This window comes from Physcomitrium patens, chromosome 10 (assembly GCF_059467195.1).
Source record: "Physcomitrium patens ecotype Gransden chromosome 10, ASM5946719v1, whole genome shotgun sequence".
Taxonomy (NCBI): Eukaryota; Viridiplantae; Streptophyta; class Bryopsida; order Funariales; family Funariaceae; genus Physcomitrium; species Physcomitrium patens.
Genome location: NC_143419.1, coordinates 13,287,354 through 13,313,997, shown reverse-complemented (window position 1 = coordinate 13,313,997; position 26,644 = coordinate 13,287,354). Strand labels below are relative to the sequence as shown.

The following is a 26,644-nucleotide window of genomic DNA, read 5'->3' as shown; positions in this document are numbered from 1 at the left end:
TAATCCAAAAACAGATCAAGGGTGTGTTGCAAACCACTGAAAAAAACCAAAATATGACAACCATCACAATCCTAATCAAACAACTTACTTTAATTATTCCAATACAAGCTTGGAATGTTTACTTGGGGGTGTCTCCCCTGCATCAACTGTTTCGGGTGCTGGATTGGACCTCACAAAAACTAGTGTCATCCATCCACATTGTGGCCAACAAAGTGTGAGGTCTACACAAGAAACCCATTGTACAAGTTTCCCATCTGATTGGGCTGGTTCAGTTAACAGCACCTCTTAATAATTGCCACAAACAAATCAAAAGCACCATGCAACCGAAAGGAGAACCGAGAGATCCTTCCTGCGTCTCTCAACACGTACACGGTAGCCACCCTTCGTCAACGAGACCTCGCCGACGGTCGTCGAGTTCTTCCTCACGTCCAACGATGGTGAGAAGGCCGTCGGACTCGTCTACTTTTCGTTCCGGTTTCGTCGATCTGGGAAGCGGGTCCCCGCCAAGCTTTTGGTTGCGAGGCGGAGACTCCTGCGTGCTTGCGTTTGTCAGGAAAGCGGTAGATATTTCACCCACTGCTCGTGAATCGTTACGAGTTTCGTGGCTTCAGGTTGGAGGAGATTGTGGTGGATCAAAGGTGACGTTTTCCCTCGTACCCAGTTGTAGATTCGGTGTTTGTGCGTTGGAGCAGTTTTGGGTGGTTCTGTTAGCCAGCGATGGTGATCCTGTGGCGAGTGTAGGATCGGGGAACGAGGAGAGGGCAATCGACGAGATTTGGCTCTGTGGTGCGCATGCATCGAGGAACTTGCATTCGAAAGCGGTGCAGTGTTCTCGCGTTTGGTTGGAACTCTGCCGAAAATTTGATTGCAACAGGGGATCGTAGGTTTTGGGCCGAGTCCTTGTGAGTTGGTGTTAGGGATGCTTGAATGTTTGTTTAGTGGATTCTGAACTGGTCCTGCCAGAGTGGACTTATTTTGCTCTGCCGCTTTTGTGTAGTGAGGCCGTTAAGAGGATCATTATTTTTGGGAGAAGTAATGCATGTGGAGTTTTGGATTCGTTAAGTCGGTTTGTAAACCTCGCATGTCTTTCTGGAGTGACAACAGTGGCTGTTGTGACTTGTTCTCCACGCCAGATTGTTGTTGAGCGGCAGGCTGCAGGACTTACTCAGTATCGGACATTAGAGTTTTTTTGAATTTAGAGTCTGATCAGAATTTTGAATCCCTTTTTCTCTGTTCGAGGGAATTCGAATTGTGGAGTTATCTGAATAAGTATTTTAATAGTTTGTCTACTTTTTTAAAGTACTGTACAGTAAAAGTCCTGTTAGAGAACAGGATTCTGCTGCCCTTCAATATGCGATAGAATCCAAAGAGAATCATTTTACAGCTGCTAGCTAGCCTTTCCTGTAAGTTCATCCTTTACATTTTCGTTTGATCAGTGATCAATTTAGAAAGCAGGCTGTACAGTTATATTTTTCTGGCGATGAGTTAAGCACGGATTGAAGCTTTTGAAGCGGTTCGCCATTTGAACCTGCATAATTCATTGCTTTGCTCAAGTCATATATTTGTCCAATATTGGCTACAAATGGAGGCTCTTTCTGTTGGCGGAATTCATGCGGGTCCAATTTCTTCAAGTTTCATTTACAGCAAGCCTGAAAGTCATTCACCATTAAAAAAATCATCGACATGCCAAGTTTTTGCTCCAAACTCTTCTTCTTTTCTCGGTTATAATCCTTTTCCGAAAGGTCTTCTCTTTTCTTACTTTTTGAAACGCAAGGAAGGACGTTTTGAGAGCAGAAGACCATCGGCTTTGTTGAATTCGCATGAATACAAAAAACAGAAACTGGAGAAGACACTTCAGAAGGACATTGAGTCCGGTGTTGATAGTGACAACGACGAGGACCTGTGTCCAATTGAATGTGTTCGCGAGATCAATACACTAAATGAGCTGGAACACGTTGTCCAGGACTCAAAGACTTCGGGTTCCTTAGTCGTTGTTGATTTCTTTCGAACTTCGTGCGGGAGCTGCCGATACATCGAGAAAGGATTTCAGAAGCTTTGCAAAGGAGCTGGGAATGGAGAAGCTTCTGTTGTATTTCTTAAACATAATGTTTGTACACTGTATCCTCTGACTTTCATTATAATGTTTTTCAAGCTCTAGAATTGTTCCTAGTTTAACGATCCTTCCGATCATTATTGTTTGAAAATCGTTCCTCTAAATAGAATTCCAGCCACCCTCCACTGTTTGAGAAAAATTCTTGACCTGTTTATTCCAGCTTGTGTTATCTATAGCATGTCTGATCAAGCCTTCCTGAAAACCTGCCTTCAGGATTTCATTGAATTTCAATATATCATCTATCGATTGACACCTAAGCACAAGTATATGTTCACCTTGTTGATTGACTTAGAAAAAAAAACAGCGAAAAGCAAGCTACTTTAACAACTTCCGCGGAGTCAAACTTGATCAGTATTCACAAGTTGGTCCGTATTTCGTGTGCAGGTGTTTGATGAGTATGAGGAGCAATCTGATATAGCTGAGAAATTCAGAATTAAGGTATGGCTACCTCAATCAACTGGGTGATCATAGCTTGTTAATGGATTTTGGTCGCGTGTATTTTTGGACTTTCAATGCTTTGCCAATCATTCTTTCAGTAAATTCCACTTGTGGCATCCCTGCGTCAATCCATTGACATTTGGATGCTTCACATGGACTTCTTTATTACTCTGCAAGAGTCTTGCTGATCCGACAACCGCAACACTGACGTGTGCAGGTTGTGCCGCTGTTCCATTTCTACAAGAACGGAGAGCTTGTAGAATCCTTCCCAACCCGTGATAAAGCGAGAATTCTAGAGACCATCTACAAACACTTGGGCGTTGATCAGACAATTGAAGAGTGGAGTGACATTCATGGCCTCAAATAACAGAGTTCTGAGCTTGATTACCTTCCGTGCTTTGTCTTTAACATTCTGTAATTTCATTTAACCTGAAGAATTAGCTGTGCAAATGATGTGCACCTCATTCATCCGTGTCTGATGGCTAGTTACATGGTGCATTCGGGTGTTGTTTTAATCTGTCGCTGCTTTTAAATGGAAGTTTAATTTGATATTACATCAAAAGCATCAAAGAAAGACATTGGCTACATAACTTGTAATCTTCTAGACATATTTTTTTAGTATTTCTTCTTCCTATCATATAATTTATTAATTTTTTAAATATATGTATATTTAAAATTATATGGAAAGTAAGTTTAGTTTTAATAAAAATTAGTAAAAAATTAATAAGAATTAATTGTGGTAGTAGTAGTAGCATTTTTTAAGATTAGGCTTAGGCTACAAACACACTTTATGTTCCTATATGTACTAGCTTCATGTTCTTATATGTATTGGCTTAGAATTGATTAGGCACTTCATGTTCTTATATGTACTAGCTTCATTTTCCTATATGTACTGGCTTACAATTGATTGGATGTTACTGTGTGGATCTTACTACCTAACACACAAATATGGGAAGAATAAAGGGATTTGGCAACCCTTCTTTTGATGGCAATCCTTCTTTTGATAGTTCCATTGATTGATTGGTACACATGGTTAAAGAATAATGCCCCTTGTAGAATCCTCCAAGAGTAGTATCTCTAGAAGGAAATTTAAAACCACCAAAAAAGTGCTTGAGTATTTTTTTTTACTAACTTTTATCACACCACATTGCACATTCTATTACTATTGTACGGCGTATTGCAATAACTTTTACTGCATCACATATTTCCTTTATAGATCCTCATTCCAAGCCTTGTTGTACACAAACATCATAAACTTTATTATATATAGACATCATAAGCCTCATTATTTACAAAAATCAAATCAAATAAAGTTGGTGTGGTGTTTTTTCTTTAGAATCATTATATTGGCAAGGTGATGATTATTTTCTTAATGAGTTGAAATTGTAATGCTCATCATGTTTTAGAGTCTTTTCATCCTTCTCTTATTTAAATTATTTCTATAGAAAACTCGGCTTACATTGTTTACTTTGCATCTCGCTTGATTTTCATATGTAGGACTTGTAGCTTCTTTGCTTCTTTGACCAAATAGCTTCATCTTTGAATATGCTTGACTCCCAGTGTTTGCCAACTCCTTACTTGTTTCTCTTTTTTCCAAAGCTTATATAAAAATTTTCTTATAACTGATCCTTTGAAGGTTATATAGACTAATCTTTTCTTTGTTTAAGAACAAGCTACTTAATAATCATTCGGCACCCATTGCAAAGAAATAATGTTCCAATAAAAGATGTCAATGATTAATTATCCCTATGATTCTAATCAATTTGTAAGTAACTTGATTTTTGATTTTATTAATTGATTGTACTTTTTAAAACATTGTCATTACATGTAAATTGATTTCTTATTGTTAATATGTTGAATTTTTATTTATTATATGTTAAAGATTTGTCATTAAAGTTATCTGAAATTGTATGGAGTAGACATGTCATATATTATAAGGTTGTTGGTGTTTACCTTAGATAAAGAAAGAAGATGATACTGGCCATTTGTATCCTATTCATTAAACATGCCTAGTCCATCAATGCTTTTTAACTTTAGTACAATTAGCAATCATCAATCTTGACTCTTATTTGTTCTTAAGAGAAACTTTTGCTACAAAGTTTGGAGTACTATGTTTGTACATTTTTTATTTAATTCTATTTGAATTTTGAAAATAAAACTAAGTTTTAGTCTATGAAGCTATAAAATCTTTGATTAGCTTCACAATAATTAAAAATATTGGTTGATTACTTATGAAATATATTGCATTATGTTTATCATAAACTCATTTTTAGATGTGGCTTAATACTACATGAATTGGATATTATTTTTTACATTGAGGTATTATAAATATTAAGATTTTGGATTGCCAAATTTCTTGATTGCCCCTTTGTTATAATATTATTGGCTAATCTTTTTAATAATATATATAAAGGCTCAATATTTCATATTTAAAGTATTTAAAAATAATATAATTATATTGAATGTAATCATATTGTCTGATGTTGTAATGTATTATAATCACATTCAAAAGTTTTCAAGTATGTTAAAAGAAAAAGATATTATCATATCTTTTATTAGCTTTGAACTAAAGCTAATAGAATTTTACAAGGTAATATAATTTAGCACATTGAGCCTTTTTAATTGTAACTGATTTTATTTCAATGAAACAAAAGTATTTAATTGAATCTATGATATATTATAAATAATAATCATCATAAATATTTTTTGATTTATGACTATCCTATTTTAGAGCAAAATGATTATATCTAAAATTTGTGATATTTGAGCTATTATAACTATTTTTTTTATTGACAATGTTAACAATGTAGAGAAATTCCAACATTTGAGGATGAGTCCTAGTTCTTATTATATTTGATACCTCACTTTTAAAAACTTCCTATATTTGCTATTCAATTTGACTTATTTTAAAAATCTTATTGAAATTTTGAAGGTTAGTTGTAAAAGACTAAAAATGTCGTGGTAATTTGGCATAATTATTAAAATATGATTTTTTATAGATGTTTTCAAAATTTAAGGTATGAATTTTTGAAATTCATTTATATAGAAGAAATAAATATTTTTTTAATATTTAAATAACAAATAAATAATAAAATAATAATATTATAAGTTAAAATTTGAATTTATAGGAATTTATTAGTGTTAATATAGGATCTAAACTAAAGCTCATATATAATAATGAGTTATATTTGTTTTGCAGGTATTTTGTATAATAAGTAAGCCAAATTGTATCATGTGTTTTTTGTACAGTAAATGCAAACATTACATTAGCCTATATATCAAGTAAGTTTAATTATTATTGTAGAAATCTCTCTCTCTCTCTCTCTCTCTCGCTCTCTCTCTCTCGCACACATATAAACAAACTCTTTCTTTAAATAATTGTCTTAAATAATCTCATGCTATATGAGCTATTTATTTGTTGTCTTTTATATTTAACAATGTGAAGTTGCTACTTCAGTAGCATGTTTCATCTCAAAATAAGCAATTAATAGCAAATATATTTTATTTTAATTTAAATATTATCTCATCTTCTTTCTATTTTCTCTTTTTTTTATTCATTCCTATTCTTATTTTTTTTAATCTTTTTTATATTAAGTTTTTTTTTTTAAATTTACAAAAAATGTGCAACTCATAAAAAAATTATTCAAAGACTATCAAGAATAAGAACTTAATGAAAGCAAATAACTAAGTGAGACTTTTTTCAAAGAAGAATGACAAAATAGAAATAAAAAAACATGTATATTAAAAGAAAACTAGAATGGCTATTACCAAAACATAAGAAAACTAAAGATTCTTGAATATAAACTAGAGCAAGAAAATAATTGATAAGAATGAACAAAGCTTCACTCTTGCCTCTATATATACTATCTACTTAAGAGCTACGTGGTGATGTTCTATAAAACCTCCAATATGTGTTGACTTTGCAAGCTACATATCTTAACTTGCAAGGCAAGTTTTCAATAAATGTACCACATAATAAACTTGTTCTAATAAGCTATCTACACATATAATACATGGCTAATTTTTTGACCAAGTTTCTAACCTAAAAGTCAATTACAAACATATGTAAAGTCAAATTGTGTCTATGAAGCTTCTAGGAGCTTATCTAGAAGATGTCATGAAATTAATCTAATTTTATTTATTTTTACTTACTTCTATTTAATAATATAGGTAATTATTAGAATAAGTATGTATGTCCATGATAGTATATCTATGACATTACCTCCTCTAGGAATAAGTTCCACAAGGAGTAGTTATCATATATTGAAAAAAGTCTAAGATGCAATAAATTGAGTTTGCTACATACTTTGATCTTTGTTCTCTCTGAAGATGGCTGATAGGTCCTATCAGCCATTGGTAATATTTCATATTAAGGCCGAAAGACCATCTTGTTATTTCATTGTTGTTGAGGACTTCGTAGCTTTTCTCAAATAAAAAATTTGAATACTATTAGGAATTTTTTCTACTTCTAATAAAATCACCAAATATTAGGAATTTCTTTCAAGGTCATTGTCAAGGTAGAGAGAGTTTGTCTCAAGAAAGCACTAGGCTCCTAGCTATCACTAATTACTCAATCAACCTTCAAAATAAGGAAAGCCTTAAGTTTATATATAAATTTTTTCTTTTGGAGTAATTATATCAAATACATAAGCCTCAAGTAACCAACAACGTTCAAAATATGATAAAGTCCTTGTATATCCTTATGTGCAAATTTTTCCAAACATCAATATTACATAACTCTTGATGTGATTGTCCAAACTTACTCAAATTTTATATGAAGTAGTGATGTATTTTTACCAACTTCTACAACAAATTTCAACTGCAAATTTATTGCAGAACTTGAGGTATCTTGAAAATCCTAATAGTTATTTCAAACCCTTATCTTTGTACACTTCTATGCAATTTTCTTTATATCTCATAAAATAAAAGCTCAAATGCTATGAAATTTATATGTATAGCTTTATAACACAAAATTTTTCATTCTCCAAAATTTTGAGCTAAAAATTCATCCAAAAACTCAAATTATGGCTCCAACCATTACTATAAATAAAACTGCTCACTTACTACCTTTGATTTGGAAGTGTCACCTTTTAATTTAATCTACTAACCACTCTAATATACATTTATATTTGTCAACATATAATATGTTTTAACTAATTTTTACATATTGTAATCATTTACAATATGACATCCACCTCCTCCAAACCTATACATCTTCTAGTATGTGCCATGTCTTACTCATCTTCATCATCTTAAAAGTGCTCTGAATCATTTATAGGTTTTTCTTCTTGAAGTTCTTGATTCTAATATTGTGGTAAGAATTCTTCAAGGTCCTCTATTTTGAATTATCCATTTCTTCTCCTAAAAGTCTTTATCTTCTTTTCAGCTACTAGAATTCTAATGATAATTCTATTTAATTCACGTAAAGTATATGTGGCATTATCATGGATTGTAACTACTGCATATGATCCAAACCATTTTTTTACAAATTTCTTTACAGTACTATATTGACGTTCAAGGCTGTTATCATAAAATAAAAACCAATCCTCAATCTCTATAGGCTTAGGCCTCAGCCTATGAGTCTTATCAAACCTTTCTTTATTTTTCAATCTTGTTCTCTTTAATCTCTCAGTTGCAATTTGTAGGTCTTCAAGTAACCTACCCAACTGTTGGATTTGAAGTTCCAATAATCTTTTTCTGTCAATGTCATCTTCTCAATATAAAAACATCTATATAGGATAGGTTTCTTCAGTTGGCATCATAGATTTTTGCCCTAACATTAACTCCATGGGCATATAACTAGTGATAGTACTGTGAGTAATTCTATTAGTCCATAAAGCAAATTGAAGCAATTTAGGCCAATGAATTGATCTATCTTTATATGCTTTAACTAATGCATAAATGATAGGAAGATGACCCTTCTCACTCTTCCCATTAGCTTCAAGATTATAAGAAGGAGTCAACTTCAACTGAACTCTATACCTGTTGAAAAAATTTCTTGCTTCAAGAGCATCCAATTCTCTTCTATCAGCTCTCATAGCTCCCAATGCTACCATATTTCCTAAAGATATCTTTCAGTATAAATCTATGTATTACCTTTGTAGTCTTGGTTCTCAAAGCCCTCCCTTCAACATAATTTGATAGTTCTTCTCTTGCAAAAATCAAATATTTCATATTCCAAAGTCCTGATGGCATAGCTACCAACATTTGCTACTGGTAGAATGGATTTTAGTGATAAGGTTCAAAAATTCTATGAAGGTTTGTATAAAGATAAATTGAAGGATATTAGAATTTATTTAAATGTAATAGAAAACTCTTTACTAGAAGACATCTTTAGCAGATATGGTAGCATTAGGAGGAGATAGTTCTCTTTCAAACCTCTCTTTTAACTTAGAAATAAGTCATTTTCTTTTTTTTAAGAACCCTAGCACCAAACCTTATAGAAAATTTTCTTCCTTCTATATCATCTTGTCTAATAGCCCATTTAATTGCTATAGGGCTTGTATCCACTGTTATAACCACTGGACATTCACATTGATAATTCACTTGTCTAAGTACTAGTGGTGAACTCAACATCTTTTTTAAATTTTTTATAGCTTCTTCTTGTTCTTCTTTCTAAAAAAAATTCTTATCCTTCATCAGTAACTTTTATAGTGGCTCAGAGATATGGTCAAAGTGAGGCACCCAAATATAATAGAAAACTCATGCTTCTAAAAACCTTTTGACTTCTGTAATATTTTTACAAGCCTTTATTGTAGATATAGCATCAATTTTATCAAGGTTTGGTTTCTTATTATACTTGCTATACATGTGTCTCACTACTAAAATCTCATCAACTCCAAAGCTTGATTTCTCTAAAGATAACGTTGTCTTATAGCGTGATTTGCTATCTAGAAATACACTGGATATCTGGCTGTAGAGAGTTTAGCTTAAACCTTTATATGAATCTTGCCTTAGCTTCCAAAACTCCTTTGATTTGCATAAAACTCAAAATATAACAAAATCCCTTCAAAATATATTTTTTCCTCGAAGGATTTTTTTATCTCAAATTTTAGAAATTCATTACTCTTGATCTAGCCATTTAATTTTTTTCAAATTTATAAGGTAGATAGAATTTATTTTTAAATTTTACCAAAAATAAAACCAACTACAAATTCACTTCTAATCTTTTGAAATCTAAGAAACCCAAGCAGATGCTCTAAACCCTAATTTACAAGCACTTGAGCACTATTTTCTTAATATCTCAAGAATTCAATACTCAAATGTCATCAAACTTATGTACAAAGTTTATTAACATGAATTTACACATTTCCTGAAATTTTGAGCCAAAACCTTATCAAATTGCTCAAGATATAGCTCAAGACACAACCACTAGTAAATCAGATCACTTACTACCCTTAGATTGCATGTGTTGACTTCAAAATCCAATAACTCCTTCATTCCAACTTTGAATCCAATAAGCAGTATGCAAAAAGTGTAGCCACAAAAGTTCTCTTTCCAATGGAATCGTCGATCCTCAATTGCCTTGTTCAATTGCCCTGTGTATGCTTATGTTAAATCAAAAAGAATGACAATAGCTTCCAAATCAACACCTTAACTTTGAGTGCTTGTATCTCCTTCATATAAACTCCAAATCATACAAGTTTTGCACCAAAACCATAGCCAAAAACCTAAACTTGCTGACCCAAGCCTTCAAAGCTCAAATGGCTTCAAAAAACTAATCCTAATCTCTAATATGGCCTCGGGCAGTCTCCTCAAAGCCCATTGGTCATGATTTTTGACCAATATTAATGGAGATTTTCATCATTCATCTCCATTCATCTATATTGGTGCTTTAATTACTCCCTTTTCTACCAAAATACTTCTTCAATCTTTTTTTTTATAAGATTTATATGACTTATATTCTAAACACTAAATAAAAGAACCAAAATAAGTTTTCAAATGTCACCAATGTCTAACAAAGGTGGTTCTAAATATTTAGAAGTTACTATCAACCAAAACCAAACTTAAAAGCCACCATCAAAAAAGAAATTAAAGTTATACAAATTCTATAGTAATCTTTTTAAACAATGTCTTCTCAAGGTAATAATCAAATTATATTCTACAATCAACTAAAATCTACTAACATGGCTCTCACCACATTACTTAATAAATTATATATTAAGTACATAATTACATTATTTTCATATAATAACCAAACCACAACACGACATCCACCTCCTCTAAACTTGTGCATCCTCTGATATGCACTAAAAAAAATCAAAGTTATGGTTGGCGTCTTATTACCTCCTGAATAATGTCTTCTTTAAAATCCAATTCTTCTTCATCATAACTAGATAGATCAAACTCTTCTTCAATATCTTCGAGGACTAGTTCTTGATTTCGTTGTTTGAAAAATTTCATACATTTTTTTATAATTGGAATTTTGAATCTTGTTCCATCTAATTTTCTTAATGCATATGTAGCATTATCCAAATCATGTACAACTACATAAGGTCCAAACCAATGTTTAGAAAACTTTTTCGAAGCACCATGTTGGTTATCTAAATTGTTGTCATATACCAAAATCCGATCACCTTCTTGAATATCTTTTGGCGTCAACATATGTCGCTTATCAAATCTATCTTTATTCTTCAAGCGCAATTCTCTCACTTTAATAGTTACTTTTTTTACATCTTCAAGTCTTCTCTCTAGTTGACGAATTTGAAGTACAAGAAGTTCTTCTTTAGATATAGTCTTATTAAGGCAAGATACTTCAATTAGATATATGCTCTTCAATGGGCATAATGGGCTTCTGTCTTTATATTAACTCTGCCGGCATATATCCTGTCACTGAACTGTGTGTAGTACGATCAGGCCAAAGAATAAATGGTAATAACTTTGGCCATTTTCTTGCTCTTCCTTTGCAAACTTCAACAATGGCCTTTACAATAAGAAGATGACCTTGCTCACTCTTAGCATTGCCTTCCAGATTATAAGATGTAGTAAGTGGTAGCTTAACTCTACATCTCTCAAAGAACTATCTAGCCTCATGTGCATCCAATTCTCCATGATCAATAGTAATTTTTCCAATACATCCATATCTATACATCACATCTTCCAGTAAAAATCTACAAACTCCTTTAGTGGATTTTGTTCGTAGAGCTCTTCCTTCTACTTAGTTAGATAAATCTTCTCGTACCAGAGCCAAGTACCGCATTTATCATATCCCTATAGGCATAGTAACTAGGTCTACAACCCATTTATAATATATTACAAGTATATATTTAGGATACAATCCATCTCTATGTCGAATCTCTGAGTATATGTTACAAGTTTGGCATGATTCTACAAACTTCATCACATCTCTATACATATTACACTACCAATATTTTTCTTTGAGCTTGTTAAAGGTGGCATAAATACCTCTATGTCCAGCCCACAAACTATCATAGAATTCATGGATTAATTGTTCTTGCATTATTTTCTTACAAACTACTCTTTGTGGCATTCTACTATCGTGTTTGCATCGCTTCCATAGGTAACTACCTTGTAAGAGGTAATTGTAAGCCTTCTGTCTAATCTGTTTGAAATGAATATCACTCCATATTGATTGTCTTGATAATGTGCTTAAATAGTATATAATATCAATCCATTCTTCTTCATATAATTCTTGTGTAAATGGTCTTGAATATTCAACTTCTCCTTGTTGTGCCCTAGAATAAAAGGTAGTACCTGTATCTTTAGTATCTTCAATCAAATCTTCTTCTTGTTCATATCTAATTGGGAATAGCATATCTGCTACAAGATTATTGTTGCCTGATATATGCCTAAATTCAAGATTTAAAGATTTAATATATGCAATCCATCTTAGCATAGCAATATCAGGGATGTTACAGTTGGTGATCATTTCCAATAGTGGCAAAAAATCTGTTTCTACTATCACTGGTGCCCCAATTAAATAATCTCTTTCATTTTTCATAGCTGTAACTATTTCCCATAGCTCCCTTTTCACCTGTGGATAGTTTCTTTGTGGTTCACTTAATATTTTAGCTCCAAATCTAATAGCAAACTTGTTACCTTCTTCATCATTTTGTCCTAAAATCTAATCAATAGCTATTGGACTAGTATCAATTGTAAGTATTACCGATTTGCCATCCTCATAATTTATCCTTTGCAATACAGGTGGAGAAGATAATAATTGTTTTAGCTTTTGAATTATTTTTTTATGCTTTTTCTCCCATTTAAATCTCTTTCCTTTTCATAACAAACTATAAAGAAGATCAACTAACTATGCATAATGAAGAATCCATACACAATAAAATATGCAAGCTCCTAAAATCCTCCGTACCTTTGTTTGTGAGCTACAAATATCCTTTGTAAGTCCCACAAATTGATCTTAATTAGTGGATTAATTAAAAACATAATTTTAAGTCATTCAATTATACAAATGTTAAAAATAGAAAGTTTTTTTTTAATTATTTAAGTATTTATTATAATTTAGAAGTATTTATAAGTTAAAAAAGTATTATTAGAAGAAAAGTTATAAAAATGGAGTCTTAGTAAGTCTTGGAGGCAATTATCTTAGTTAGTTTAGTATTTTTCTTATTGTTAAGTATTAAGAGTTAGTTATTGAAGCCAATATCTTCATTGGCTCCTATCTATAGGTATTACTTATAAAATCCTATCAATGATTAGTTAGTAGTTAGAAGAAGCATGAAAAAGAGCTTCATGTCTTTTTAGTTAATTATATAAAAAATAGGATTTTTAGTGGATTTAAATTGATTTTATTACTATAAAAAATCACCAAGATAGGAAAATATAGCCTCATATGGATGTTAGTATTCTAGAAATATTATAGAATTTTTTAGAATTTTTTTGGAGTTTTTTATGAATTTTTAGAGAAAATTTCAAGACTTTGGTAAAATTGAGTTTTATCAACTTGAGAGCCATTATGAAGAAATGAAGTAAGATTTGAAGACTATGTAAGGTTTTTAGGCTAATTGGATGTTTTTAAAGGCCATGGTGAAGTCAAAAATGCAAAAAAAGTAGTTTTACTAGTAGAAAATAGGAGGACCAGTAGCTAGTATAGTCCTTGTAGGAAGAGAGGTGCACAATTTCCATATGGGTTGTAGCACCTTGGGTTTAGGTAGGAAGATAAGACTAAGGCCTCAAGGCCTCTTAAAGAGGGAATATACACTACTTGTGAGCCTTGGTAAGGCTCGAATTCCTGATTTCTATAGCAAGTTATCCTTGAGGTAAAAATTATTCACTAAACTTTTCCATTATTTACATTCTATCTTTAATCTATCATAACTTATTCATAGTAACTTGGAATTACATGGTTTTTATATCATTTTAAAGATAATAAAAATTGTATATCTAGAAATTTATTTTTTAATTTTTAGTTTTACTTTTTACTAGATGAAAATCCAGTGAACGGACTGTGACTTTATTTTGGATGTTGTGATTACTTGATTTCATCTCTATTACTTGTATTGTGGTTGTTCGTCCTTGGTCTTTTGCCAATTGCTTACTTCACTTCACACCACTAATTGCAAGAAACTCTTAATTGAGGCCATCTTGTAATTGGGGCTAAGGAGTGAAATTTACACTCACATAAATGGTGCATTTGCCGAGAGATGGTGCTTCTAATGGTATATGAGAATGTGAAGTGAGCATTTTGTGAATGATCTTGCTTGGACTTGTTGTGTGAGAATTGAAACTTATTCTTCATTATTTTTAAGTTTCTACCTCTCTCCTTGTTAGTGTAAACAAGGCCTTCAAATTTTTAAAAAACAAAAGATAGTCAAAGGTTTTGTTGTTGAGTAGAATGTTGATTTGCTCTCGGATTTTTGTCAATCAGTTTTTGGATATTTCATAGTTGAATTTGAAACTTTTTCAGTTCATGTATCTTGCTGTTAGCTTTCTAAAAAGATATTATATGCTCAATTTGGAGCTATAACGAATTTGTGGTGAATTTTCGAACACAAGAGGGTTTACTGCCTTGGCAGTTTTGTATATCCTGTCCATGACAAGGCATTTCTTAGTGCCGGGTGATTATTTCATAGTGAAATTTTTTGGATACAAGCACTTTAAAATTGAGGTCGTAATGGTACAAATTTCAATGCTTTTGAATCAAAATTGAATTTTTGGTGACTTTTGGAGTAGAGAGAGGTTGCTGCCTTGAGTAAATACAATTGAGCATTAAGGATGGAGCTCGTCTTCAAGGTTTCATCACTCTCCCTCCTTGTAAATTTTCTAGTTGACGGCCTTTCTCTACTGGTAGGGGGATTTAATCACTCCCTCCATCCCTCGAACATCTCTTTGCATCCTTAGAAATTTCCAATGGAGGGCCTTTCTCTAGTGGTAGGGAGATTTAATCACTCCCTCTACCCCTCATATCCCTTCTATTCACAGGAATAGTATAGAAGGAGCTTAAAAAGAATTCAAGGAAATTCTTCATAAACAAAAGAAAAAGAGATTCAAAAAGAAGAAATAGGTAGAAGAATTAGATAGAAGAAATTTAGAACAAGTAAGAAAAAAGAAGAAAAGAAGGAAAGAGAAGACCAATAAAGTCAAATTATAATCCAAGGTGAGTATATTTTTAACAAAAATTATTTAGTTTTAAATTTATTTTACTAACACAGATTGTAGGTTGAGAAAAAGGAGCACAGCTTGGCAAAATTGGGTGGGTTCCAAACTTGAGCTCTTTAATTTTATTTGAAATTTTAGACATGCAAGGAAGGAGCACGGCTTGGCGAAATTAAGTGGGTTTCAAACCTAGTTCTTCATTTTTATTTCAACTATAGGTATACTTAAGAAGGAGCATGGTAGAACTTGATTTTGCTAAGTATTTTCTAAATCCCTTCTATCCTCTTATAGTATAAGTGGATAAAATCCATTACTTGACCTAGGAATTTCTCCACTCCACCTCTTTTCTTAAAGGAAACCTGGTGTGTTGTTAATAAGTACTATTTCAATTTGTAATTGTTTTGTAGAAAGTGAAGTCGGATTAATGGCTAGCATGACTTTCTTTTATTGTTGAGCTTGTACTTGTCGGACATGATGACCCTCATGAGACAAAGTTCAAAGCAACAGGTTGCCTTATAAGTTGTCCTTTTCCCTATCCATCTGATTTTTGTAGTATCCATGTAATAAAATTTTTAAATTACTTGTACTTCTCTTGGCTTGATTTTCTAATCTCTAAATTATGAATCAAGTCCAATTAACAGGTGACTCTACCATATTAAGATTGGCACGAGATGGACCTCGTGCATCACTCATGAAAAAGGTTTAATTATTGGATGAAATCACTAATTTAAGATTGGCTCGAGATTTCATCTTAGTACATAATTAAACCACATGCCTCATAAATAGATAAGAAGAGAAAGGATTTTATGTTATTTCATAAAATAAAATAAAAATAATTTAAAGTCATTTTTTTATTTTTAATCACCTATTAAGTCTTTTATCTTAAGAGAGTCATTAAAGAGCCATATACTTAGTTGTATACTACATAGAATTGAATCCAAGATAGTTTATCTTCTTCCTACTCGCTTTATTTTACAATTTGGATGTATTTTACAATCTAGATCATATATTGAACCTATAGTTTTAAAAACCCACATATTAAAAGAACCTTATGACAAGATGTCATAAGCTTCTATTGAGATAGAGCATAGTAGAGAGCATCCTTCAAAGCCTCAAGTAGAGCCTTTAGCATTTCTAACTCAAATGACTAATGTAGCCAATGAAGATAACCACAACTTCCAAGACAATATCCAAATCGACCTGATGATATTACCTAGGGGATTACCAATTATAGTGCCTTTATAATTATAAGGGGCATCAATTCCACCTAACCTCTCAAGATTTAGTGGATCTATCAATGAAGACCCGATAGTCCACTTAGAAAGGTTTATAGGAATGCTTATCACTAGTTTAGTAATCAATCATGGCTACTATTTAATATAGTTTTCAACAATCTTAACAGATTCTGCATATGTTTGGTATAGATTTCATGTAGGAGGAGCATTCACTAAATAGAAACAACTTCTAATAGCATTTTTTTATCAATATAGGCTCGTAATCGGCCAACAACAAGCTCTTTCAGCCTTGACAACCATTAGACAAGGTCCTTTAGAAGATATTATTTCTTATGTGAGGCGATTTTGAGTAGTATGTACTCAATATGTTGGTAACCTTTTAAATGAGGATACCATAAGATACTACTTTATTCAAGATTTTGCTGTGCCTTCTATAATTTGAAATATTCTAAACAAGAGATCTAAAGACTTAGAAAGAGTCATTCAAGCCACTTTAAAAGTAGAGGTTATTGATAAGAAAAATGATCGTATACTTCGAAGGGCAAAAGAACTAATATCCTCCTTTATACCCTTACAACATCGACCTACAAAATTCCATCAACCTCTAGCTTTAAGCTACTAACAATCTTCTACTTTTTCTTGCCAATTAGTAATCCAATACCTTTAGCTATATAATCTCTACATGATCAAGTTCAAACTAAGACCTTTTATGATATGAGATTGGAAGAATTTAAAAGTGAATTAAGGCAAATCAATGAGGTGTTCAAAAATGAGATGATGAATACTATGAAAGCTATTAGTCAACAAATATTTTGTCTCATTAAAAATCAAACTCCAACTATAGAGCCTAGATACCACGAATCAAAAATTCATACTTTTAGATTGTGGTGTACAAACTATAGACAAATAAATTACACTGCTCAATTTTATCCACGGTTTTTACAATAGCTATTTATAGAAAAGAATCAACCCCAATCTTATAGATTTCCTTACCATTCAAGTCAAAAAGGTTCTAGTCTTCCTTCCAACTAAAGGAATAATATTACGCCTTGTCCTACTTGTAGAAAATCACATCGGGTAGGTCAATGTTGGATTGAGAATAGAATTATATGCTCAAATTTTAGAGGTTCTAATCCTACGAATCGTTGTAGAAGATTCAACTAAGTTAATTTCTCAACTTCTTCTTCAAGAAATTATAATAATCAAATTAGAGGAATTATACAAAGAATTAGATTTACAGATCCTATTATTATAAAAAAATCCATCAAATATGTATTATGATCCTTCGAGCAATGGTTAAAATCATCATCCTCCAACAATAGTTAAAATCAATCATGGAACATTACAAGGATCTGTAGCCTATACCCAAAACCAAAACCAAAACCAAAAATCACATTCTTCTCAAGATGTTAGATATACAATGGTTCAACTTAATGTACCTACTACATCAATCTTATTATCTCCTCAATCCAACTTGGTTCAACTTAGTATTTCTACAAAGGCTTAACTTAATGTACCTATTATCATCAACCTTAATGTACCTACTACATCAACCTTATTATCTCCTCGATCCAACTAGACAAGAAGGAGATCTTCAAGAACAATATATATTTATCTTTTCTAATTGTAATTAGAAGTATGAGTGCTAAAAAACCAATAGATTTAGCACTTCTTGAAGATGATGAAATATCTTTGGATACTTCAGAAGAACGGCGTAAGTTTATAGAATTGATAAAAACTACTCAAGAAGTAGCTAAACAACTAAAACACAATCAATCATCTTCTTCGATTGAACCTAATAAAGAAGAATATCAATTTGTAGACAAAGAAGGGCCTTGGACTTCTAATACCTTGTTAAAACATCCAAGAATTATTAGAACCTTCAATTGTGCAGAACCATATGATTTATGGGAAGACCAATATTTCTTTTGGTCAAATGGATCAAGTAGTACCAACCATAAAAAAAACCTCAAAGAAGGTATAATTATATAATAACAAACCAAAAATATGGAAGGAATAGCTAGAGTTGAAGTTAGAGATTTAGAAGGAGATATTACCTTGAAAGAAGGAAAAGACAATAGAGAGTATGGACATGTTGAGATAGATGTAGAAATAGTAGATAAAGTAATTCCTAAGGTCATAGTAGATGATGGAAGTATCATCAATATTATGCCCAAATCCATCATGATCAAATTAGGATTAAAAATCATTCATAAGGTAGTTATGAAGGCAAAACTAGTTGATCAAAGATCTTTTCAACCTTTAGGTCAAATTCAAGACCTTTGTATGTAAGCAAGAAGTATAAATTATATAGTATCATTTTATGTCATACACCTATATGAAGAACTAGATAGCTATCTTCTATTATTAGGAAGAGGATGGTTGAGGTAATCTAAAGGTGTAACAAATTACAGGGCTTCTAAGTCTTATTTTACTTCTAGACCATTAGACAATTGTACAAAAATCATAGTATCTAGTCAGTTTAGACTCCAATCTTTGGCTCCATTAGAAAAAATACCAACATCTATAGATACCAAACAAAGTAGTTTTATCCAATCCAATTCAACTTTAATAATTGTACCAATAAAATATATTGGTCTTGAATTGTATGAATATGAAGATGAGGATAATTTTGCCAAATGGTTAGAAGAGAATCCGTATGAAGAAGAAGACATCCACATTCAATTTATAGAAGTAATTGATTAGTTGGAACTTGAAGATGATTATCCAGATCTTGCAATCATAATTGATGATATTTATATAAATGAAGCTTTTAGTTTTGCAATCGATGGAACTCAAGTAGATAATTTGGATACTATTATGAAGGAAGGAACCATTATGCCTTTTCCGTTATAATTCAAACATACTTTAGAAGGCATTGAAGTTGGACATGATATACCGACTTATCTACTAATACCTAAAAATTGGTACCATGGATCCACTGATCTCATACATATGATAGAATAAGATTGGATTAAAATTCTAGTAAATCATAATGAAGAAGAACCCAAATATGTTAAGTTTGGATCCCAATTATGTGAAGGAGAACTTGAGAAATATAAATCCTTAGTAATGGAATATCAAGATATATTTGCATGGTCTTATAAAGATTTAAAAGGTATTCCTCCTAGTATTTTTCAACATACTATTCCACTTCTTTCAAATACAATACATGTTAGACAAAAATATAGAAGACTCAATCCTATGATGCAAATCATTATGAAAATAGAATTTAAAAGGCTACTTCAAGCGAGATTTATAAAGCCTATAGAAATTACAGATTGGTTGTCTTATATCGTCTTGATGAAGAAAAAGGGAGGAAATAAACTCAGGGTGTGTATGGATTATCGGGATCTAAATAAGTACATTCAAAAAGACCATTTTTCATTACCTTTTATCACTTTTGTAGTAGATGATGTGACGGATCATGACATCTAGAGTTTTATGGATGACTACTCTAGTTACAATCAAGTATCAATAGCTCTTGAGGATTGGCACAAGTCTGCATTTTTATCACCTTGAGGAACCCTTGTATATGTAGTAATGCCTTTCGGCTTATGCAATGCTCCATCAGCTTTTCAAAGAGTCATGACCTATACAAAAAACTATGTCGGTTATTATTGACGGCTTTAGTTGTCAATCTTCAGAAAATGATCACCTTCTAAGTCTTCAATTATGTTTTCAACATTGTATAAGAGTAGGAATTTTCTTCAACTTGAACAAGATTTATTTGATAGTTAAAAGAGGAGTTTTACTAGGTTATGTCATTTCTAAGAAGGAAAAAGAACCTGATCCTAAAAAGGTAGATGTTATTGTAAACCTACCACCTCCAAATGGAATAAAAGACATTCAAAAGATTTTAGGACATATGGGTTGGTATCGTGATTTGATTGAATCATATTCTACTCATGCCTCTCCATTGACTAATTTGTTGAAGAAGACCACTGTTGTTCTCATTGTGTTCAAGCTTCAATATACCAAAGCAATTGAATTAATAGAAGTGGGTTCAAACATGGAAAAAGATTAATTATATGAATTGGATTTGTTAGTATCACAATTGACTATATTCTAGCTATCTAAAATCAATTATCAAACTACAAAACACCAAGGCTTACTACTTCTATCTTAATTCAATACATAATCTATTCTACGACTATCAATTCAACAATACTTCTATATTCTTATCAGTTCATCTCTCACTTACTCTCTTTGTGGTTTATATATATTCAATTACTGATCTCCAACTTACTTATTATATTCAATTTCTCAATTCATCACTTAAAATTTAATATCTTTACTTAACAAAATTCGATAATCTCAATTCTCAAGGTCATACATTTTCTCCAAAACGGTCAATCCAAAGTCATATTCTACAATATTTTAATCACAATTTCAACAATACTTCTCTCAATCACAATTTTTCATAAGAAAATAATAAAAATAAAAAAAATGAAGAGGTAGTACCAAGCTTACTCCGGCTTATGACTCTCACAATCTGGCCCCGATCTTCCTTTTCTCAACCTCTTTATCCTACCAAAAGATAGACTGTCGGCCAGCAGATTTCAAAGGTTATGAACCTTTGAATTCTTAACCATTTGTTCTACTAACAACCTACTGTTATCAACTAAACTGCCTAATCATAAGTCTAATTCTCAAGGTTTTCAATAACCAATCAGTAACTTATTACAAAATTTATTTACATATTCTACATAGCTCCACTCCTATCTGTATAGCATCCTTGCAAACATTATTTAGCCTTAACTTATAAAGACGTAAAAATATTGGCTTCTTCAATCAATGGCATTGGCTTTTCACCCTTTGAATTGGTGACCTTCTTCTCTGTTATATCTTCGTCATCTACTTTGATGTTCAAGAGTTCTCTATCTAAACATACTATGAGATCTTCATTCAAAAAATCCAATTCCTATACCTGAGACTCAAGACGAACAATTTGGTTGTCACGTTCTTCCAACATCTTTTGCCATTCTTCTGTTGGTTTCAAAGGTATCTCCAAAGGTGTTGTCGCTGAAACTGACGTATTGATCTGTACTAAATTATTGTCTTCTTTCTCTAATGCAGCTAGTTTAGTCTGCAACATTGTAACCTCTACCTGCAACCACTCTTGCCGTTCCTTCCAATCGATCTCTATTCTTGCTTTCTCAGATACCATGTTCGCCATCTTCTCCTTTTCTGCCATCTACTTCTCCATAACTCTAATCTCCACCAGTACAACATCAATTAGTAGTAAGTTTTGTAAAATGCGTATAAACTCCTTGAAAATCCTGATACTTCTTCCTAGTCCAACAAACATCTAATCGAATCCGCTCCATATTAGTCACAATAATACACCCTATTAGTAGCAACTCATCCTTGCGCCTTACATTGTGTAGTTTCTTTCTCTATTCAATTGCCTTTTAGTCTTCTCAATTGCTATTGTATTCTAACACAAGAAAGCACTCACAACTAATCTCTCAAAACATACATACACAGCTGCTTAAACAAAAGAAAATACGATGCTTATTAAGAGCTCCCCTCCTACTTCTTACTATGGTCCAATCAATTGAGTCGACTCTCCTTTATTTCTCACGATTCGTCATGATGAAATATCCTACTAACTAAGTCTGAGAACTAGTCTTTACTACCGCCGTCACTAATCCCATCCATATTCCTCACACTTCTTATGACCTTACATTTACTATCCTATCATCATCATTATTTATCCCTCCCTCCTTCTTTTGTAACAAAAAATCCATCCCAAGTTTATATATAGTAAAGTTAAAGCCAATTGCCATTGATCCATGTCATAAATTTAGTATCCATAAAATCTTCCAATTGCACTGAATCATTTGAAAATTCTTCAATAAATTGATATGGCCCATGCCATCGAACTTGAAATTTTTCTAGAAATTTTTTAAATCGACTATTATAAAGAAGTATCAAATCATTTGGCATAAAAGCCTTTGATCTAAGCTTACTATCATAATAAGTCTTCCTTCATTTTTGTGTAGTTTCTATTATCATTAATGCATTGGCTCTAATTTCATCCAATTTTTTTAATTCTTCTAAACAGTGCCGTAATGAATCATGATCTCCTAATTTAATATATCTATAGAAATTTTTAAACTTTGGACTTCCAATTCAATAGGTAATATTGCTTCCTGGCCATAAACCAATTGAAAAGGAGTAGCATTGGTAGTAACTTTATACGCAATACGGTATGCCCATAAAGCTACAAACAACTTAATATCACAATCTGTTTCCGCTCTTAAAACTATTTTTGTTAAGATTTTACATAAAATTCTATTAGTCTTTTCCATTTATCCATTGGCTCTAGGGTGATACGGTGTAGTCTTACAATATTTTATCTCATATTTAGCTATAAGTGCTTCAATTGTACTATTTATAAAATAAATTCCTTGATCACTAACCGATTCTCGTGGACAACCAAATCATATAATAATATTTTCATACAAAAAGGTTGCTACTTTACTTGCACTATCGATTTTCGTAGCTATGGCTTCAGTCCATTTTGTTACGTAATCCGTTGCTACAAATATATATCATTTTTGTCCATTTCTTGAGGTAGTACAATTTGTCCTACAAAATCAATTCTTCATTTTTCAAAAGGCACGTTGTCGTATTACGTGCTTTCCTGCTCGAGAACGCGCCGGGCGTCTGGCTGTAGAAGGTAGTATGGAGATTCGCCGATAGTCAAGCAGTCTATCAGTTTTTGACTGCTGGAATATAAACGACTGCAACAATGTACCGTAAATCTATACGGGTGCTCTTCGACTGCTTGTCGAAGTCCTTTTTGCCCCAGCCGGTAGGTCTCTAGACGTTACAGAGAACCCCGTACAACCCAAACTGTTAACCTTCAATACTGCTTTGTACTTACGATCTTGTATCCACTGACTGTCTTGTTAGATTAACCCAATAAATTTCATTCACTCCGCATACTCAATCCTATAGACACCCTTTTAATCCTTCAATCACAGACGTAACTCGATTTCACAAAACAGTCAAGAGTATTCAAACCCACTTCATTTAAAAATCCCGATTCACCATTACAACACTGACTTCAGCAGCGATTGCCTCAGTCTTCCCCAAAACTCTACGAAGAAGAAAAATCCAAATCCTATGTCTTTCCTTCCCCGACCTGAAGCATGAAGCTCCTCTCTCTAATTTCCTTGATCTTCAAAAAAAACCTCCAATAAAAAAAAACCGAACTGGTAACCTTGCAGAAGCTTGAAAACTCGCTCCCCCCAATTCCCCTCCAAAAAAAAACCACACCCAAAACTATATCCCACCTAACCTTATCCTCTGAATTTCTTCAATCTTCCGTCTTAGATCCGGAATTGGCTCCCACCTCAAGCTTGGATCCGAAATTGGCTCTCACCTCAACTTGGATTCGAAATTGGCTCTCGCCGCCAAGCTTTCTCCTCCGTTTTTACCTTTAAGAAATCCATTTATCGAAAACAACGTTCCCTGAGACGGCACAGAGAATAGGACAGCCTGAAACAGAATCAAACCCCGTAATCGGGACCACATTGAGTCGCCCGATCAATTCAGGTCCTATATTGGTAAAGATGCCCATAGTAACCTGGATGTTCCCGTAATTGGGTCAAATTGGTCCTCGCGTCAGATTGGCTAAGACCCGTAGTAAGACCTGCATTTCTCGTAACTAGACTGCATTGGGTTGCCCCACCAATACAGGTCTCATATTGGGTAAGAGGACCCGGATTGGATTATCGAAATTGGATCCAATTGACTCCTCGAACCCGTCGTGTGAATTGGTCCTTCTCTTCCTACTGACTCCCGTTATTGGAATCGAACGGGGCATTTCAGTATGCCCCGGCTGACTGTAACGGAGTCACTGAACCTGACCACTCAGTATTTGTACTGGAGTTGGTCGATGTTCCCAATATTCGAGGTAACTGAATATTAATAAAATTCCCCTTTTTTTTTATTTTCACTGTATACTCGTGTTACAACACGACAACGTGAGCCAGAATTGGTACCAATGGCATTGTTGAAGTTCCAATAGTTCGACCCGTTCTCTATCATCGATCACAATGATGGACGAATTGGTGGGCATCAGCAAACATTATTGGCCATCAATAACCAGCCTATAAAGCTTTACAAGCCGTGCTGTCCCTCGTAAAATGTCCACCACAATTGTCCAAGTGGCAATCTTCTAATATAATATTTACTTCAGTCTGATAAATACAGCATCGCAAAACTCCATCCTTGCCTTGTTTATATAAAGCTTCACCAATCATCGTATATGTGCACATTTTAATATTAAGCGTTGTTAAGCTTTTCATTAAAATTAGGTGCGAAGGTTTGAGATGTCAAGTATTGAATTATTTCACTGTACTTCGGAGTAATTACATCTACTACAAATAGTTCCGCATAGGATAGTGCATCATTAATGGGTTCATTACCCAATATATTAAATAATCGAGATAAATGGTCCGCATTGGAATGTGATTTTTCTGGTCTTACTTGAATAGTAAAGTCAAATTTTTGCAAGAGTAAAATCCATCGTGCAATATGACCACTCAATTGAGGCTTATTAATCATATATTTTAAAGCATCATGGTCGATATGGAAAACAAATTTATAACCAAGAAGATAATGTCGAAACTTTTGTATGGAATAAATCATCCCTAATGCTTTTTTTTTGGTTGTTGTATAATTTCTTTCAACTGCTACCAATTGACGACTTGCATAATAAATAGAGTGATCAAAACCCTGGTTATCTTTTTAGCTTAGCACAGAATCAATCATGCCATTAGATGCATCCACATAAACTTGAAATGGTTTTGTCCAACAAGGGGCCACCAATATTGGTGTTGAAACCAATTTTTGTTTCAATGTTTAAAATGCAATTGTACATTCCTTTGTCCAAATTGGACTGGTTCCATCGGTTGGTGGTTTCTTCAAGAGATTTATTAAGAAAAGATATATAACTATAAATAGATAGATAAATTGCCAATAATAACTGATATGATCGATAAATACCTGAACATCCATAATAGTATCTGATTTCTTTAATTCTACTGTAAACTTTATTTTATCCGGATCTGTAGCAATGCCTACCATCGAAACTATATGATCCAATAGTTTACCAGAAGGTACATCAAATTGGTACTTTTCTAAATTTAAAGAAATTCCATATTTGTGATATTGATTCAAACATTGACCTAGATATTTTAAATGCCTGACTCTTGTACTAAATGTATAGAAATCATCTAAAAATATTTTGATTGAAATTTGTAGATAATCTTGGAATACTTATATCATTATCCTTTGAAATATAGCTGATGCATTACAAAGCCAAAATGGCATAACCTTATATGTAAAGGTCCCCCAATCCGTAGTAAAAGTAGTTTTTAACTTGTCTTCTTTTATAATTTTAACTTGATTATAACTGAAGAATCCGTCAAGAAATGAATAACATTCATGTCTTGTGACAGCATCTAATATATTATTTGTAAATGGTTAAGGAAAATAATCCTTCTTGGTAGTCACATTTAATTTGCGAAAATCTTGATAGATGCAAACTTTTCTATTTTTTTTTGGTACCATAACAATTGGTGAAACCCATTTACTAAAAGGAACTGGATAGATAAATCTAACCTCCAAGAATTTATCTAGTTCTTCTTTTACCATAAGTGAGTATTTTGGATTAAGTTGATGTTGTCTTTAGCATACTGATGTAGCATTCTCCTCCAATATAATTCGATGCTCACAAACTTCAGCTGGAATTTCTTTCAAATCCGCATATGACCATGCAAAAGTAATTTTATGCATTAAGAAGTAATCCACCTAAATTTCTTTCTCCTTGTCTTTTATATCGTCATAAATCTGAATGATTTGAGGAGCCTCTCCTATACCTAAATTAATTGGTTGATATCATGGAATTTTAGGAGTCTCTAGAATAATGTTCTACTCAATTCCAGAATCTTTCATAAAATCTGACAAATTAAAACTTTTCAACTCTAGTTCCATAGCACTAACATGATTAACATCCTGTCTATTCATCCAATATGCAATCATATGATTAGAATCGTCAATAACATGTGGAGGAACTAAATACTCTCTTAGTCTCCTACATTGATATTTTATTCTAGTATTCTTGACAACTTACCTTGTATCAACATAAATTGAGTCAGGTGCACCAATTTCTTCTTCTATCGACTCATCTTCACAATCCGGTGTGAATTCCGAACTAGCAAATTGAGTTTCTCCATGATATTAGATAGGGTACATTTGAAGCACA

At 32.6% G+C, this 26,644-nt stretch overlaps 1 protein-coding gene across 3 annotated transcripts; it reads left to right on the top strand.

Annotated features, from left to right (window-relative positions):
• Positions 1-302: 302 nt before the first annotated feature.
• Positions 303-3,025, top strand: LOC112288033 (thioredoxin-like 4, chloroplastic). Of its 3 annotated transcripts, XR_016505202.1 has the most exons (4): positions 303-2,118; positions 2,274-2,376; positions 2,498-2,551; positions 2,769-3,025. XR_016505202.1 is itself a non-coding variant. In XM_024531801.3 (3 exons), exons 1-3 carry the CDS (start codon positions 318-320, stop codon positions 2,916-2,918), a joined length of 525 nt encoding a protein of 174 aa, XP_024387569.2. In that variant the 5' UTR covers positions 303-317; the 3' UTR covers positions 2,919-3,025. The 3 variants fall into 3 exon arrangements, 2 of the variants coding, with proteins under 2 accessions (XP_024387569.2, XP_024387568.1); XM_024531801.3 differs by lacking the exon at positions 2,274-2,376 and having other exon boundaries at positions 303-638; XM_024531800.3 differs by lacking the exon at positions 2,274-2,376 and having other exon boundaries at positions 608-2,107.
• The last annotated feature ends 23,619 nt before the right edge of the window (positions 3,026-26,644 follow it).

Coding starts and splice junctions, on each gene's coding strand:
- LOC112288033 (XM_024531800.3), top strand. CDS start 1,583: ATGGAGGCTCTTTCTGTTGGCGGAATTCATGCGGGTCCAATTTCTTCA. Junction 2,108..2,497: donor TTGTATTTCTTAAACATAAT/GTTTGTACACTG, acceptor TTTCGTGTGCAG/GTGTTTGATGAGTATGAGGA. Junction 2,552..2,768: donor CTGAGAAATTCAGAATTAAG/GTATGGCTACCT, acceptor TGACGTGTGCAG/GTTGTGCCGCTGTTCCATTT.